This window comes from Plecotus auritus (genome assembly GCF_963455305.1).
Source record: "Plecotus auritus genome assembly, chromosome: 6".
Taxonomy (NCBI): domain Eukaryota; kingdom Metazoa; phylum Chordata; class Mammalia; order Chiroptera; family Vespertilionidae; genus Plecotus; species Plecotus auritus.
Genome location: NC_137773.1, coordinates 173,641,587 through 173,659,446, shown reverse-complemented (window position 1 = coordinate 173,659,446; position 17,860 = coordinate 173,641,587). Strand labels below are relative to the sequence as shown.

At 55.1% G+C, this 17,860-nt stretch overlaps 1 protein-coding gene across 4 annotated transcripts in view; it reads left to right on the top strand.

The window, feature by feature from the left end:
* The window catches only part of CNTN3 (contactin 3), a 141,419-nt gene that overhangs the window by 24,035 nt on the left and 99,524 nt on the right, over positions 1-17,860 (top strand). For all 4 annotated transcript variants that reach the window (XM_080671956.1, XM_080671957.1, XM_080671955.1 and 1 more), the window contains exon 2: positions 17,099-17,230. In XM_080671956.1, coding sequence (XP_080528082.1) covers positions 17,176-17,230 — 55 coding nt within the window. In that variant the 5' untranslated portion in view covers positions 17,099-17,175. The remainder of the gene's footprint in view (positions 1-17,098; positions 17,231-17,860) is intronic.

The window sequence follows — 17,860 nt, the reverse complement described above, 5'->3', positions numbered from 1 at the left end:
CCTAAGGAACAAAAGAAACTAACAACAACAAAAAGAAACAGACTCGTAGAGGCAGCGAACAGACTGACAGCTGTCAGAGGGGAGGGAGTTGGGGGACTGAGTGAAAAGGGTGAGGAGATTAGAAAAAACAAACAAACACATCAAAAACTCATAGACACAGACAGCAGTATGGTGATGGCCAGAAGGAAAGGGGGCTGAGGAGGTGGAAGAGGGTAAAGGGGGGATAAATAAATTAATGGGAGGAGACGTGACTTGGGGTGGTGAACACATCATACAACATATAGATGATGTAGGATTGCGCCCCTGAAACCTACATAATTTTATTAACCAATGTCACCCCGATAAATTCAATAAAAGAGGAAAATTTTAATTATAATGTGAGAAACAGGAACTTTTCTAAAGAATAGATACAGTTTAAAGGCATTTTTAATAGACTAATGTACAGGGATTTTTATCTTCGCCATAAAAAGAACTTTTTTTCTGGTTTACATATAAATGATTAATGCAGTTTCAACTTTTATCGATTTGTGAAATTGTTTCCTCCTCGCTTGTGGCTAGGTGAAGAATTATTTTTTCGCCACACGCGGAAAAGGGTGTGTAGTCTGGTCTGGCTTTGGGAATGGGTTATGTGCGCTATTGACTTTTTAAATTTTTTAAATGGCAAGGAAGACGCTATGCAGATTAGCTGTCAGACTTGTGTTGGTTTATTGATGAGAACACGGGAAGTTTATGTGAAAAGCTCAGGTGGGAGAGCGGAGTGTGTGCACACACGTGTGTACAGCTGGAGCATTTCTGAAGATACAAGTCTGTGTGGTTTCCCACTGGACTCCTGGGCTGTGTCTCCCAGGAGAAAACTGGGACAGTGGGCTCCAGCGAGGTGAGCCGGAGCGGGGTGGGCCTGAGAGGAAGGAGAAGGAACAGCACTGGGCGGAGCCAGAGGGGTGTGGTGTCGGGGAGCGATGCTTGCAGCCACACGGCCAGGAGGTGACATCCCCCAGGGGGTGGGGGTGGGCGGCAGTAGGTGCCCTGGGCTCGGGAACTCACCACAAGGTTCCAACCGAAGAGAAGGTCACCCGGTCGGACTCGGCTCTGAGAGTCCAGGCACTGGAATCCCAGGAGCCCATGGGAAGGAACCTGTCAAGGGCACATACCTGGGTTTGATCCCTGGCCCAGGTCAGGGCACGTGCAGGAGGCAACCAATCAATGTGTCTCTCTCACATCGAGGTTTCTCTCCCTCCTCCTCCCTCCCTTTCACTCTCTCTAAAAATCAATGAAAAGCCCAGCCGGTGTGACTTAGTGGTTGACCTATGAACTAGGACAGCTGTGGGCAAACTACGGCCCGCGGGCCGGATCCGGCCCGTTCGGCTGTTCTATCTGGCCCGCGGAGCCGAAAGAGCGGAGGGTTCTCTTGCTCTCCCCTCCGCTCCTTTACTTTGAATTTATATTAGTTCACACAAACACTCCATCCATGCTTTTGTTCCGGCCCTCCGGTCCAGTTTAAGAACCCATTGTGGCCCTCGAGTCAAAAAGTTTGCCCACCCCTGATAGGAGGTCATGGTTCCATTCCCTGTCAGGGCACATGCCCAGATTGTGGGCTCAATCCCAGTAGGGGGCATGCAGGAGGCAGCCGATCCATGATTCTCATCATTGATGTTTTTTTCTCTCTCTCTCCCTCTCTCATATATAAACAACTATTTAAAAAAAAAATAAAGGTAGCATTTCTAGAGGGTCCGGAGGCGGGAGGGGGGGTGGGGAAGGAAGGAACAGGGATGCTAGGGCAGAGAAACTGTTCTGTGTGAGAATGGAATGATGGATACGTTGGCCAACAACTGTCTCCTGGAGCTTTTGTCATGTTGCACATGGTGGTTCCGAATGATGTGAGGATTTTAGGATCCCTGTTATTCACCCCAAAATTGTTTTTAAAGATTTTCCCATTCAATCTCATAGTACCCGAGAATCACCTACACTAAGGCCTAAAGTGCAGGTTCCTTGATCTCACTCTGATGTTCTTATTTAGTTAATGGGGGCGGGGGGAGGCAAACTATAATTGGCTTGTTAAATACACACCCCAAGGGGCTCTGAAGGAGCTGGCTGAAGCCGTGTCTTTCCAGGAGACTCAGTTTTAGCATAGAAGGTGGCCTGTGCGGGGTACTCTATGCTTTAGGTACAGGGGTCCTCAAACTTTTTAAACAGGGGGCCAGTTCACTGTCCCTCAGACTGTTGGAGGGCCGGACTATAGTTTAAAAAAAACAACTATGAACAAATTCCTATGCGCACTGCGGGCCCGGGACGAGTCGGCTGCTAAGCAGGACAGGCAGCGGCACCCGGCGGGCCGGATACATGTCCTCGGCGGGCCACATGTGGCCCGCAGGCCGTAGTTTGAGGACGTCTGCAAAGTTTAGGAAGTTTATGTCCTTGTAAATAGCAGTTCCTGGATAAAATGAAGTTATCAAACATCATTAAATAACGTTGAATGCTTGTGGAGCCATATTGTAAATACTACGTGAAAAGCAAAGCATTCTGACATTTGTTCATTGAAGAGTTTTACTATATGATCTGAGAACGGATAGAAAGCCCTCTTTTTTTTAAAAAAAATGTGTTTATTAATTTTAGAGAGGGGAAGGGAGGGAGAGAGAGAGATAGAAACATCAATGGTGAGAGAGAAGCATTGATTGGCTGCCTCCTACATGCCCCCTACTGGGGATCGAGCCTGAAACCTGGGCATGTGCCCTGACCAGGAATGGAACCATGACCTCCTGCTTCATAGGTCCAAGCTCAACCACTGAGCCACACTGGCCGGGCTAGAAAGTCCTTTAAATCTCCAAGTTTTTCAAAGTCAGGCGTGTTCTATTCTGAGCCGAGCTGTCCAGCGCATATCGCCCTAGCATAAGGCCGCGAGCTCATGTTGTAATTTACCGAGAAGGAACCCTAAAGTGCCACTTCCTGCAGTGCCGCCCCCCCACCGATCCCTGTCAGTCCCCCCGGGCCACGCCCCGCCTGCGGCCTGTGATCAATTCAGAAAGACCCCTCTGCCTTCTTCCTCGCCCAGCCTTCCTGGGGCTTCCGATTAATTTATCCTCAACGGCGACAGACTCTGCCATCGCAAAGTGAACGTTTAACCTGAACTTGTCGGTCAGATATGATTCAAAACCATTTGCGAGGAAATACCGTAGTAATGTTCTCCATGCGTCCCGCCGTCTCTGCGCTCGGCCTTCTCTCCCTCTGCCCCCCCCCCCCCCCCCCCCCCCGCTGGCTGCTCCACCCAGTCTCCTGTGACCTTCTCATTCGGAAGTTTCGCCTCGAGGTCCGAGTCCAGTGACCCAGGTCTCCTAACAGGCGGGCTCATGCCTGTGCTGTGGGGGGAGGGAGATATAAACTAATATTTGTACGTAAAATATGAATATTAAGAACACCTTCAGGGGAAAATTAGAAAACAGTATTGAGGGTCTAACATGGGGTTCGTCTTACAGCTAATTTTTCAGTTGTGATCAAATGCCAGGTATACCCGGGGCATGTTTTAGCTTCTTCATAGGAGCTCCTATTTCCCGTGAATGCCTGCGTTTCCCCTGATCCACGTCACATCGGACCTCACACCTTGTCACTCTAAAGGCCTTTCTGTACAAAAGCAAGGACCAGCGTACCGGCAGGCACGTGGCCTGCAGCGGGCAACCCTAACGCCTACGGGGCTCCCCAGCCTCCCCGTTCTCACGGGGCCTGGTGCGGCCGGAGGTTATCCTCCCTGCGCGGTGCACGCGGTGCGCGCTCTGACCTGATTTTCCTGACCGCATCGCCTTCTTCAATGCCCGGGCTCTCTTTCTCCTGCATTTCCTGCCTTCGGAGAATTCTGGAAGGAAACACGCTGTTCGACACGAGGTCATGTGGGCTGGCAGGTGTGGCTCTCTTTAAAGAAGAGAGACGGAAACGTTACTCTTTTCATCGGAACTTGGCACACCATAAAGAAAAGATCGGCTCACACCCTTGTCAGTTGTAAACACGGGAAGACAACGCCCCGGCCCGTGTTGCTCAGTGGGTTGTGCGCCATCCCTTGCCTATGGGTCGTTTAAAGGGACATTTCTCGGCACCCCCCGGTACTCTGTAGTGGTGATACATCGAGTCCTGAGACGTCCACGTGACACTCTGCCCAGAAGGGCACACTCAATAGCTGCATGTGGTTGTCACTGTTGTCCTGTGCTAGACATGGACGCACTTGTGCCAGGCCCTGTCCACGGGGGGCCACATGCTGAGAGGAGTAGCTCAGCCCACGGTGATGTTAACGAGGGGCTTCCTTTTTACTGGAAGATCATTTACATGCTCCTCCACCCAGTAAAAACCCACTGAAATGTTTTAAGGCACCAAGAGCAACACTGAACACCTGAGTGGAGCTGTGTGGACCTGCTGAGTGAGAGCAAGGATGGCCATGTGCCTGCGCCTGTCCCGTACCTGCACCTGTACCTGCCCTGTGCCTGCCCCTACCCTGTGCCTGCCCTGTGCCTGCCCTGTGCCTGCCCCTGCACCTGCCCCTGCACCTGCCCTGTACCTGCACCTGCACCTGCCCTGTGCCTGCCCTGTGCCTGCACCTGTGCCTGCCCTGTGCCTGCCCTGTGCCTGCCCTGTGCCTGCACCTGTGCCTGCCCTGTGCCTGCACCTGCCCTGTACCTGCACCTGCCCTGTGCCTGTCCTGTACCTGCTCTGTACCTGCACCTGCCCTGTACCTGCACCTGCCCTGTACCTGCACCTGCCCTGTACCTCCCCTGTACCTGCCCTGTACCTGCCCTGCGCCTGCACCTGCCCTGTACCTGCACCTGCCCTGTGCCTGGACCTGCCCTGTGCCTGCCCTGTGCCTGCACCTGTACCTGCCCTGTACCTGCACCTGCCCTGTGCCTGCCCTGTGCCTGCACCTGCCCTTTACCTGCCCTGTGCCTGCACCTGCCCTGTGCCTGCACCTGCCCTGTGCCTGCACCTGCCCTGTACATGCCCTGTACCTGCACCTGCCCTGTGCCTGCACCTGCCCTGTGCCTGCACCTGCCCTGTACCTGCCCTGTGCCTGCACCTGCCCTGTACATGCCCTGTACCTGCACCTGCCCTGTGCCTGCACCTGCCCTGTACCTGCCCTGTGCCTGCACCTGTGCCTGCCCTGTGCCTGCACCTGTGCCTGCCCTGTGCCTGCACCTGTGCCTGCACCTGTGCCTGCCCTGTGCCTGCCCTGTGCCTGCACCTGTGCCTGCCCTGTGCCTGCCCTGTACCTGCACCTGCACCTGCCCTGTGCCTGCACCTGCCCTGTACCTGCCCTGTGCCTGCACCTGCCTTGTGCCTGCCCTGTACCTGCACCTGCCCTGTGCCTGCCCTGTACCTGCACCTGCACCTGCCCTGTACCTGCACCTGCCCTGTACCTGCCCTGTGCCTGCACCTGCCTTGTGCCTGCCCTGTACCTGCACCTGCCCTGTGCCTGCCCTGTGCCTGCACCTGCCTTGTGCCTGCCCTGTGCCTGCACCTGCCCTGTACCTGCCCTGTGCCTGCACCTGCCCTGTACCTTCCCTGTGCCTGCCCTGTGCCTGCACCTGTGCCTGCCCTGTACCTGCACCTGCCCTGTGCCTGCCCTGTGCCTGCACCTGCCCTGTGCCTGCCCTGTGCCTGCACCTGCCTTGTGCCTGCCCTGTACCTGCACCTGCCCTGTGCCTGCCCTGTGCCTGCACCTGTGCCTGCCCTGTACCTGCACCTGCCCTGTACCTGCCCTGTGCCTGCACCTGCCCTGTGCCTGCCCTGTGCCTGCACATGCCCTGTGCCTGCCCTGTACCTGCACCTGCCCTGTGCCTGCCCTGTGCCTGCACCTGGCCTGTACCTGCCCTGTGCCTGCACCTGTGCCTGCCCTGCACCTGCCCTGTACCTGCCCTGCACCTGCCCTGCGTGCAGCCAATTGGGCATAATTAGGCTGGGTGGGGTGGCAGAACCAACATTTCTTGACTTTGAGATACTTTTTGAGTCAGCAGCTTCTTTATTTACTATTTTCTCCCGTCCCTGCCTCGGAGAAGCTCCTTTCACAGAAAACACACCACCTGCCAAGGACTCCAATGCCCACACCTGCTTTAAAGCCTTTGTCATGAAATGTTTAAGTTTTCAAAATGCCCATGTGATCATAATCATCATCTACTCACACACAGACCCCAGTAACCGGAGCGTCTCCAGATCGAGCAGGGAGATTTTAATTAGAATAAATGAGAACCCATCTTCTTGTCGTTGCTTGAAAACATGCCTTAAAGCACCGGTGCTGCTAAAGCAACCCATAGTCGTCTGACCCTGCAAGCAACCGGGCTCGGAGGAGCAGCTGCGGGACAATGTGACCGAAGCCGCGCCCTCAGCTCCCTTCGCTGTGCTGAGCCTCGGTCACTCACTTTCCCACTGGGAAGTCAGCGGTTCTGTAGCCAAAGCAAGAAGCTGGGGTTTTTTTTTGCACCCACCACAGTTTCACAAACAGTTGCTAATTAATCAGCACATAATCTTTCAAGTAAGAGCTACCCCTGCGCTTACATCAAAAGCCTTCCTGTGGCCCCGCTGGTGTGGCTCTGTGGTTGAGCGTTGACCTCTGAACCAGGAGGTCATGGTTTGATTCCTGGTCAGGGCACTTGCCCACATTGCGGGCTCGATCCCCAGTGTGGGGCGTGCAGGAGGCAGCCGATCCATGATTCTCTCTCATCATTGAAGTTTCTCTCTCTCTCTTTCTCTCTCTCCACCCCTTCCTCTCTGAAATCAATAATTTTTTTTTTTAAAAGCCTTGCTGTGGATGGGTGTTAGGGCTGGAAGCTCACCCCTAAGCTCGACTGGCCCAGGAAACCCACTTCCTGTGTTTCTGTGACTCCGTTCAGGCTGTTTTAATCGCAGACCCTGCTGCCTCCCCAGCCTTCCTGCTGTGGCTCCCAAGTCCCTGTGGAGCCAGAACTGAGAGATGGCAGCACGAGCAGTGGTCAGAGGAGGGGGCTCGGTCAGAGGACGGGGCTCGGTCAGAGGCTGGGGCTCGGTCAGAGGAGGGGGCTCGGTCAGAGGACGGGGCTCGGTCAGAGGACGGGGCTCGGTCAGAGGAGGGGGCTCGGTCAGAGGAGGGGGCTCGGTCAGAGGACGGGGCTCGGTCAGAGGAGGGGGCTCGGTCAGAGGAGGGGGCTCGGTGAGAGGAGGGGGCTCGGTCAGAGGAGGGGGCTCGGTCAGAGGAGGGGGCTCGGTGAGAGGAGGGGGCTCGGTCAGAGGACGGGGCTCGGTGAGAGGACGGGGCTCGGTGAGAGGAGGGGGCTCGGTCAGAGGAGGGGGCTCGGTCAGAGGAGGGGGCTCGGTCAGAGGAGGGGGCTCGGTCAGAGGAGGGGGCTCGGTCAGAGGAGGGGGCTCGGTCAGAGGACGGGGCTCGGTCAGAGGCTGGGGCTCGGTCAGAGGAGGGGGCTCGGTCAGAGGACGGGGCTCGGTCAGAGGACGGGGCTCGGTCAGAGGCTGGGGCTCGGTCAGAGGACGGGGCTCGGTCAGAGGACGGGGCTCGGTCAGAGGAGGGGGCTCGGTCAGAGGAGGGGGCTCGGTCAGAGGACGGGGCTCGGTCAGAGGACGGGGCTCGGTCAGAGGCTGGGGCTCGGTGAGAGGAGGGGGCTCGGTCAGAGGACGGGGCTCGGTCAGAGGCTGGGGCTCGGTCAGAGGAGGGGGCTCGGTCAGAGGACGGGGCTCGGTCAGAGGAGGGGGCTCGGTGAGAGGAGGGGGCTCGGTCAGAGGAGGGGGCTCGGTCAGAGGAGGGGGCTCGGTCAGAGGAGGGGGCTCGGTGAGAGGAGGGGGCTCGGTCAGAGGACGGGGCTCGGTCAGAGGAGGGGGCTCGGTCAGAGGCTGGGGCTCGGTCAGAGGCTGGGGCTCGGTCAGAGGACGGGGCTCGGTCAGAGGACGGGGCTCGGTCAGAGGACGGGGCTCGGTCAGAGGCTGGGGCTCGGTCAGAGGCTGGGGCTCGGTCAGAGGAGGGGGCTCGGTCAGAGGACGGGGCTCGGTCAGAGGAGGGGGCTCGGTCAGAGGACGGGGCTCGGTCAGAGGACGGGGCTCGGTCAGAGGAGGGGGCTCGGTCAGAGGACGGGGCTCGGTCAGAGGAGGGGGCTCGGTCAGAGGACGGGGCTCGGTCAGAGGAGGGGGCTCGGTCAGAGGAGGGGGCTCGGTCAGAGGACGGGGCTCGGTCAGAGGACGGGGCTCGGTCAGAGGACGGGGCTCGGTCAGAGGACGGGGCTCGGTCAGAGGAGGGGGCTCGGTCAGAGGACGGGGCTCGGTCAGAGGACGGGGCTCGGTCAGAGGACGGGGCTCGGTCAGAGGCTGGGGCTCGGTCAGAGGACGGGGCTCGGTCAGAGGAGGGGGCTCGGTCAGAGGCTGGGGCTCGGTCATTGCCCTCCCTGCCGGTGCCGCCCCAGCTGCTGTGCCTCGGTCTCCCTGGAAACTCCAGGTGACGGGCTCCCCCGTCTGTCCGTGGCTCCCAGAGCCCAGGCCCAGGGCCGGAAGCTTCTCCTCAGCGCCCAGCGAGCCTCCTTCCAGCCGAGACCTTTGCGGAGTCTTCTCCGTGGGGTTCGGAAGCACCTCCTGCTTTTGGCAGCGACTACTTAGGGGACAGGCAACTTGAACTCCATCCGCCTCCACCTCCTGGCCAGGAGGAACCTCAGAGCTTGCCAGTGCACCCCACGGAGAGGAGGACACAGCCCCACGGCTGGGGAGGGAGACACAGCCCCACAGCCGGGGAGGAGGGCACGGCCCCACAGCCGGAGAGGAGGGCACGGCCCCACAGCCGGGGAGGAGGGCACGGCCCCACAGCCGGGGAGGAGGGCACGGCCCCACAGCCGGAGAGGAGGACACGGCCCCACATCTGGGGAGGAGGACACGGCCCCACATCTGGGGAGGAGGACACGGCCCCACAGCTGGGGAGGAGGACACGGCCCCACAGCTGGGGAGGAGGGCACGGCCCCACAGCTGGAAGGAGGGCACGGCCCCACAGCCAAGGTGGAGCGGCCTGCAGGCGCTCGCTGGCAGTGGGGCGATATTTGGAAGCGGAGCTGGTTCCTGAGAGCGCCAGGCCCGCAGCAGAGTTCCTTCGGGAAGTTTTAAACTGACGGCAGTTTCTGGGCCTATTGCCTGGAAATGGGGAGGCAGTGAGACAGGGGATCGGCGTTTTTATTTAGCTCCCCAGATGGTCTGATGCGGGGCCAACTGTGGCAACTCCAGCCCTAAATCAGATGTTCATGAATTCAACACATATTGTGTGGCGTGTCCACGTGGGCCCCGCTCGGGGACGGGCTGTGGGCAGCCGGCGGGGTGCCTGCTGAAATGGCTGGGCGGGAGGTGAGCACAGCAGGTGCGGCCTTATTTGAACAACTCTCCAAAGAGGGTCTTGGCTCCTGTGGCTGGTTTTTTGTTCCTCTCCCCTCCCTGTAGGTTTAGAGACTGCAGAGTCCCGTCTGCAGGCCACATCTGGTCTAGTTTTGTTAGACCAGCCCGGTGTTTCAAAAAAAACAACAACAGATGCTGCCCTAGCAGGGGTACGCAGTGGTCAGAGCATCGGCCTGCACACCGGCCAGTCTGGCTTTGGTCCCCAGTCAAGGGCACGGACCTGGGTTGCAGGCTCAATCCCTGGCCTCGGTTGGGTCACCTGAGGGAGGCAGCCAGTTGATGTGTCTCTCTCACATCGTTGTTTCTCTCCGTCTCCCCCTCCCTTCCACACTCTCTACAAATCAATGGGAAAAAAATATCCCAGGGTGAGGATTAAAAAAAAATGAGTTGCCAACATGAAAAACAAAAAGACAAGTGAGCAACACTGTCTGAACCCCAGAGGCCGCTTCCCTTTGCTCTGGGTGGCCTGGGACCCTCCCGGTTCCCCCACCCGGCAGTTCTCACAAACGTATACTGTCTGCCGGTTCTTGAATGTCCTCATATTCGGAGTGCGTTTGGAAAACTGGATGTGTGTTTGTGGAGACTATTCCTTGTCTTTGTTTTTCTTTTCTTTTAAAAAAATATATTTTTATTGATGTCAGAGAGGAAGGGAGAGGGAGAGAGAGAGAAACCTCAGTGATGAGAATCATTGATCAGCTGCCTCCTGCACGCCCCCTACTGGGGATCGAACCCACAACCCGGGCATGTGCCTTGACCGGGAATGGAACCATGACTTCCTGGTTCATGGGTCGATGCTCAACCACTGAGCCACGCCGGCCGGGCTGTTTTTGTTTTCTGAAATGCAGAGGCTGGTGGCCAGATCATGTCTTGGTTCTACCCAAGGAAACGTGTGTGTGTGTGTGTGTGTGTGTGTGTGTGTGTGTGTGTGAGTGTGTGAGTGTGTTAGGATTGCATGTAGCGGTACTTTATCCAGAGGGTCCAGGGAAGCAGGGAAGCAGGATCTGTGCCCTGGACACACCAGCATCTCAGAGTCTGTTCAGAGCTGGGCCTGCCTCCCCCCACGCCCCGCCGGATCAGATCTGCAGGTGGCTTTTGGGTAAATGCCGTCTGTCTCCTGAGTCCGCCCGACTGTGGGGAGACCAGGCAGTCCAGACACGTGTGTGAACTGAGATGTGAGGACTCTTCCTTGCCCCTCACCGTCTACCTTGAACTCTAAACTTTTCCTGCTGGTACTTGCAAATGCTTTCCTCGCCTTTCCTGTGGGCAGGCTTAGAAAATCTTCCTCGTATGGCCCTCAGGGCGGCCGTTGGGTTCCTGTGACCCGAGGCAGCCTGTGGACAGCGCCCAGCGAATCCCCATCTGGGCAGAGTCTTCGGGACCCGTTGGACGTGGGCTGCAACATGTGGCTCTTAGGTGTGAGCTCCCAGAGGGTGGATGAGAATCATGCCGTGGAGCAGAATGCAGTGCTTTCTGCATCACAGGTTTCCCCTCCTGTCCCCGTCACACTCCCCGCAAGGAAGGGGTTTGCATTGTATCCCTGATTAGACACCATGTTGCTGTGTTGCTGATACACTCTGTTGCATGTTCCTCCAGGGCCACAGGGGGGTCAGGTACACCGTTCAGGCTTCTTTAAGCAGGAAAATGCATTCGGTCAGACGCTTCCGGGCGGATGGCGTCCAGATGGCAGGCCTGTTTGTTTTGGTCCGCACACGTGTTCTGAAGTTGTGGTTTACATGGGTTGCTTGCTAACGTTGGGAAACGGGGACAGCTCCTATAAAACTCGGCGTGTCCGGGGTCTTCTGAAAACTCGGAGCGCCTGGAGGCCCCGGGTTCACAGTGCTCCGAGGGGACCGCCCTCCTCCCCTCCCTGTGGTATTGTATCTGTGCCCTGGTCCCCATGATTCCTTGCAGGCTGGCAGCTTGAGCCCCCATCCCTGTGCGCTAGGGGTTTCTTCTGAACCATCGCTTGTTTGCAGGAAAACAGCCAGAGCTGTGCCCCTGTGTGTGTGGAGGGGGAGGGGGGGCGGGGGGGGAGAAGAGGGTCTGTCTCCTCCGCTGAAATCCATACTGTGGGGATAAATTCACGGTTTGCCTCCATTTAGATTCACGCCTTTGTTGATAGCGTGGATGTGTTATACACCTAGAAGCAGCCCCTAATAGGTGTGAGTTCCAAGCTTATTACTGCTCATCTCCGGGATTAGCGTTCCCAAAGGTGTCAGAATCACTCCATTCGTTGTGATAAAACGCAACTTTAGAAAACACACAGTTAAGCAGAACAATGGCGCAGCTGATGTCTCTGTGAAGTGAATTGGAGACCTACCTTTAAGTGCCTCCTTCGCTGAGGTCTTATTAATCACCCGTCAGGTGCCCATCATATTTAATGTCTGCATAACAGTCACGGGCACTATCCTGTCTCCGTTCCAGGGAGCCGGCTCAGCAGACAACCCCAGTCCTTCTCCTCACATTAAAGCACTTAGGCGCACACTCACCGCCCAACTCCACAGATGCGAAACCGAGGGCTGAGGGCAAAGGAGGTTGAAGGAACAAGTAATACAACGGTGTGTGTGCACATATGTATCTATGCCACATATGTGTACACACATATACATATACACCATGTTTAACCACAATTTATTCCGCCTCCATGGTTTCTGTACTATTTTTTTTTTTTTAAGAGTACAAGTTACTGTTTTAATCCTCACCCGGGATATGCTTTTTATTGATATTTAGTGAGGAAGGGGGAGAGGGAGAGAGAGAGAGAGAAACATGGATCTGAGAGAGATGCTTGCAAACCAGTGAGCCCCGGTGGTGTGGACGTGGGAGCAATGAAAACTCAAGAATGGCATTTGTTTCTCCGGGATGGGAGTTGGAGGTGACTCTCTGTGGCTCCGAGACATGCGTGCAGCCATCCTTCCGAACGAATCTCCGTCCCGTTGGCCTCTGAAAAGGAGAATCGCATTAGGTGCCTGTCCGTCTGGGAGAAACGAAGCCACGCTCAACGAAAACGGCTAAACTGAATTTCCCAGGAAAGGAAGTGGCCCGAGTGTTGGCCAGGGCTGCAGGCAGCGGTGCCCGCAGACGTTTAATATTACAAATGCGTATCAATATTTCATGATCTATTATCTTCGCGGCATCTCATAATGCATGTGACAAAAGCCGCAAATGGTCTCTAAGAGCAAGACACAGGAACTGTTCTGGAGCCTTTTTTTGGCTCTGGGTCCAAGGTCTGGCATTTCTTGGCCCTCAGCTGACCAGCATTAAGAATAGAGAGGGCGATGGTCAATACGTGCTAACTTGGGGAGCTATTTAAAGACCGCAGTGAGGAACGCGTTGTGGATACAGTAAGCTGCTGCCCCCGGATGCAGATGTGTCTCAGCAGAGAAAATCCTAAAGGCTATCAGCTATTTTTCCTTTGATTGGAGACGATCCCGTGAACACGGGAAGCGCAGATGGCATTTGATTGGGGTGTGTCTTGCTCTTGCGGCTTCCTTTGTCATTATGTTGGCTCGGTGGCTTCAGGAGGGGGGCGTGTCCCCTCTCTCTGCGACAGTTCTTGGCAACACAGAGACCCACCGGACCCTGATTGCATTCGTTGCCTTCATTGTTTATCACGTCAGCGCCCTGCGTGGCGTTGATGAAAGGAGCAACATACCTTTTAAATATAACATTCCTGAACGAGTTTTTTTTTTTATCTTCCAACTTTATACAGTGTATGCCTGTGTGCGTGCCTTAATGAGAATATTAGAATATCCCTATGTCCTCTCTTGCATCAGACAGTTTGCCTAATGTTTTCTAGCCTGTGCGTCTATGAATCCGAAGGGAAAGATAAGGTGGGTATGTTTGGAAAATGTGTTTTTTTTTTTTTTTATCATTTTACGCCTGGTACAGATTATCACGTGTCTGATGTGAATGCCCGCCCCTTGCGAATCTGATCGTGTCAACTCCTGGTTCCAGACGGCAATGACTTTTCCTGGGCTTCGCTCTGAGACCAGCATCCTTAGCCCGACATCTGAGCCTCCACGCCCCCCCCATTGTACCCTGCAGCCTCATTTCCTACACACACACCTTCGCCATCGGCAACCTCTCCTTCTGCCCTTGCCACAAGCCGTCAGCACCTAAGTAACCAGGGCTTTGCTGAAATATTGACCTATACGTAGGTCATGGGCACGGACCAATCAGAGAGCAGGATTCTGGAACTCCTGCTAACCAGGCATCCGCCCTGAGGTGGTGGGTCGAGGGGCAGGGGTGGGGTCTGAGCAGCCCAGGAGGGCGGGTGGGGGGGGGTGGCCAGTCTGAATAGAGTTCAGGGCGACACCTGGTCTGTGTCCACACCCGAAAGGGCGCTCCTCCCTCTCCCCTCAGCACACACAGCACACGTCGGTTATGATCTCCGCCTTCCCGCCATCTACTCACCCCCTCAGAGGAGCCCCTGACCTTCCCGGGGAGGCCGGCCCCCTGCTCCCGAGGCTCCGTGGAAACCTGTCCCTGTCACTGCACCTCCCAGTGGCCAGTTCACAGCGACTCTGCGCTGACTGGATCGCAAGCCCCTCCCACTTGTTCACAGACTCCACTGGGGCAGGGCTGGTCCGTGACCTGACACCCCTCCCCTCCGCCTCCAGAATTACAATCTGACACCTCATAGCTGCTCAATATGTATGTATGGACCACATGAATTTTCAAAAAGACTTGAGAACGTCTTCGAATACATTTACACGTCTAAAATGTAACTGACACGTGGAACCTTGGGTGCATTGTTGGGAAGATCAGAGTGTTAAGGAATCATCCTTTTAATAACGTCTTACATTTTTTTCTGAAATAATTTAAGTTCATGGCTAAATAAATATTGCTTTTCTATTGTGTGCATGTGCATGTGCATGCATGTGTGTGCGTGTGTCTGCCCATGTGCACATGCATGCCTGTGCAGCTGTGTCCGTTGTGCATGTGTGTGTGTGTGTGAGCTCATGATTTCTGGACCACAGTTTCCTCAAGACATGATCGGAAGGAGGGTGTGGTGGTGATGAATTGTCAGTTATCAGCTTAATCCAGAATGATTTGGGGCAGCATTCGGGTTTGTAATTGAAAGTAATTGTGGACATGGACGGCGTCGCTGACGGAGCAGAACTAGAGGAAGGCGGGCGGGTCTGAAAGCTTCCGGGCCGCAGAGGAGGCGCCAGCCAGGGCGGAGGCCTGAGAACCCAGGGATGAGTGAGTGAGGTGGAGAGGGCGCCCCACCCCCCTAGGTACTGAGAGCACTCGGTCATCTTGGCGTCGGTCTCTGGGACAGACCCCACTGCACGTGGCTCCCAAAGCTGTCTCGGGTGCGTCACGTGGCAGAGGGGCCTAACCTCTCGCTCCCTGCCCCTTCCGCACCTGAGGCCACTGCTGGGCTGTGGAGCCACGTCGCTACCCAGCGAGTGGCTGGACGTGCTGGGCAGTGACACCCCGGGAATGGCCTCCACACGGGGACTAGTGGGAGGTGGTGTGTGAGCCCCCAGCCTGGCCCCGTGACGAGGATTATGCCGGCAGCTCCGGGACAGCCTTCGGTGACTCCGGGTTAAGCTGGCGTCACACCCATTTTGGTGGCTTGTCTCACCCATATCGGCTGCTCCCTTCCCCTCTCACCCCCGACTGTTAATGTCCTTCACCTGCCAGGGAAACGGCCTGACGTGAATTCATTTTGCAGCGTTTGCAGTTGTGTGCATGCGTGTGTGTGCGTGTATGTGTGTGTGTGCCCAGTGGTGGATGGGGAGTGTAGAGTGTGCCCTTTGCAGTGGTGGATGGGGAGTGTGGAGTGTGCCCTTTGCAGTGGTGGATGGGGAGTGTGGAGTGTGGAGTGTGCCCTTTGCAGTGGTGGATGGGCAGTGTGGAGTGTGCCCTTTGCAGTGGTGGATGGTGAGTGTGGAGTGTGGAGTGTGCCCTTTGCAGTGGTGGATGGGCAGTGTGGAGTGTGCCCTTTGCAGTGGTGGATGGGGAGTGTGGAGTGTGGAGTGTGCCCTTTGCAGTGGTGGATGGGCAGTGTGGAGTGTGCCCTTTGCAGTGGTGGATGGGGAGTGTAGAGTGTGCCCTTTGCAATGGTGGATGGTGAGTGTGGAGTGTGGAGTGTGCCCTTTGCAGTGGTGGATGGGCAGTGTGGAGTGTGCCCTTTGCAGTGGTGGATGGTGAGTGTGGAGTGTGCCCTTTGCAGTGGTGGATGGGGAGTGTGGAGTGTGGAGTGTGCCCTTTGCAGTGGTGGATGGGGAGTGTGGAGTGTGCCCTTTGCAGTGGTGGATGGGGAGTGTGCCCTTTGCAGTGGTGGATGGTGAGTGTGGAGTGTGCCCTTTGCAGTGGTGGATGGGGAGTGTGGAGTGTGGAGTGTGCCCTTTGCAGTGGTGGATGGGGAGTGTGGAGTGTGCCCTTTGCAGTGGTGGATGGGGAGTGTGCCCTTTGCAGTGGTGGATGGTGAGTGTGGAGTGTGCCCTTTGCAGTGGTGGATGGGGAGTGTGGGGTGTGCCCTTTGCAGTGGTGGATGGGGAGTGTGGAGTGTGCCCTTTGCAGTGGTGGATGGGGAGTGTGGAGTGTGCTCTTTGCAGTGGTGGATGGGGAGTGTGGAGTGTGCCCTTTGCAGTGGTGGGTGGTGAGGAATGGCCACAGATCTAATTCCTGGGACAGTGGTTGTCAACTGTATGTTGGTGGTTCCAGGTTCCCAGGGGCGGAGTCAGCGCTGCCCAATCTGGCTTCCTCTCCACCATCCCAGCCCCAGCGCCGCCTCCCACATACCTTAGGTCGCAGCATCGCCATGGGAACAGCGGGCTTAGTCTATCAGTGTAAGAACGTGACTTGGGCGTTGTGATATTTTCACTTTTTTAATGGTTGAGACACGGTTCAGATCGACGACATGGCTCACTTGTCAGATCCCACATTGAAGCTGGGATTCCTCCCCCTGGCTCAGCGACAGCGAATTCGGCCCAGGCCCAGCGGTGCGTCCTCCCACCCGCATGGGCCGCAGTCAACAGTCGGAACAGGTTCCCAGCTCTTAGGTGCGCGGCCACCCGGTTTGGCCTCTCACTGCGCAGGTGAACGAGAGCTTGTAGCCGCTGAACATGACGCAGGGTGTGCACATAGTTATTTCCTGTCTACCAGCCCATTCCAGTTGATGGCAATGAAAGAGGATAGACAAGAAAACCGTTTCCTTGCAAGACTCCCAGGCCCGGTAGTTTGCACCGCGAACGTTCCGGGTCTGTGCTCGGCAGCACGCTCCCTGCACTTGTCTCTGAAAGCGCTGCCCTGGGGGTGAGCCTCCGTCCTGCCATTTATAATGGACATGCCTCGTCATGGACCCGGGGACCAAGATACCCGGTGCTTTGAGGTGTCTGCACACGAGACCCTCGTAGTCTTCCCAGCATGTCATCATCAGACAAAATGAGGAAAGTAGGAATGCCAGGGTTATAACTGCTGTAATTATTATCTCGCCGATGTTTTAATATTTACCATATTAATATTTAATATTTCAGGGTTGAACACGTCTGATTTTATGAAGCCATTTCCATCTGCCTCTCAGTTACATAGAGTTGGTTTTTTTTAAATATCTCTACATTTCATACATATTCTCTTTGGCATCCAAAAATATGCATTTCCTTTGAGGATTTTGAGTGGCATAGAGTTTTAGGAGAAGAAGACAATGCATTTTTTAAGGCACCTCGTTTTTTTTCAAGCCTAACTTCTTTGTACATATATTTTACAGATTAAGGATTTACCTGAAGATAAAGCACCCTGTTCATCAGAGACTGGACCAGAGTTCCTCCCTGTGGGCAATTAAAGATGCTGTTGTCATGGAAACAGATGGTCCTGCTGTCATTCATTGGCTGCCTAGGAGGTAAAACTAAGCTGTATTTTCCAAGTTGAGGTTAGAAATATACTTGAGTCATATAGTCAATAATTTTTAAACTGTGGAGTAATACTCCTCCAGTAGCAAGGAAGAACAGTTATTTTTGTTTGTTTTGTTTTGTTTTTGTTGTGTTTTTTTTTTTTTTTCAGAAGGAAAATTCAAATACTCTCTTCTGACGGTCAGATTCTCATTTCAGCCCCTAATTTTGGCCCAGTGTTTTATGCCTTCTTATGTCATGAGTCTCCTGTAGCAGACGAATGCAACAGTTAATCAGAATTTGCGGATGTTAGTTCATGAATATATTTTTCCCAAAGGAGCTAAAAGTTATAATCTCTAGTGTAATGGGCGAATATAAATTTTAAAGAAAGCCGGTATTTTTACATCCCATCTTGAAAACAACAGTTTTCCTTTTAGCAGATAGATTATTTCAGGGAGCAAAAATAAACGTAGGCTTTTTATTTGTTAACTTGGAAAATTTGAAGTTCAGAACAAAACAGAAAGGAAAAGGAATAATTTTCCAGACATCTACCATACAAAAGCAGCTCTTATAGATCATTTGATGTATTTCTTTTGTTCGTTTTGTTTTGTTTTCTGAAGGAATGGATAAGTAAGAGAAGA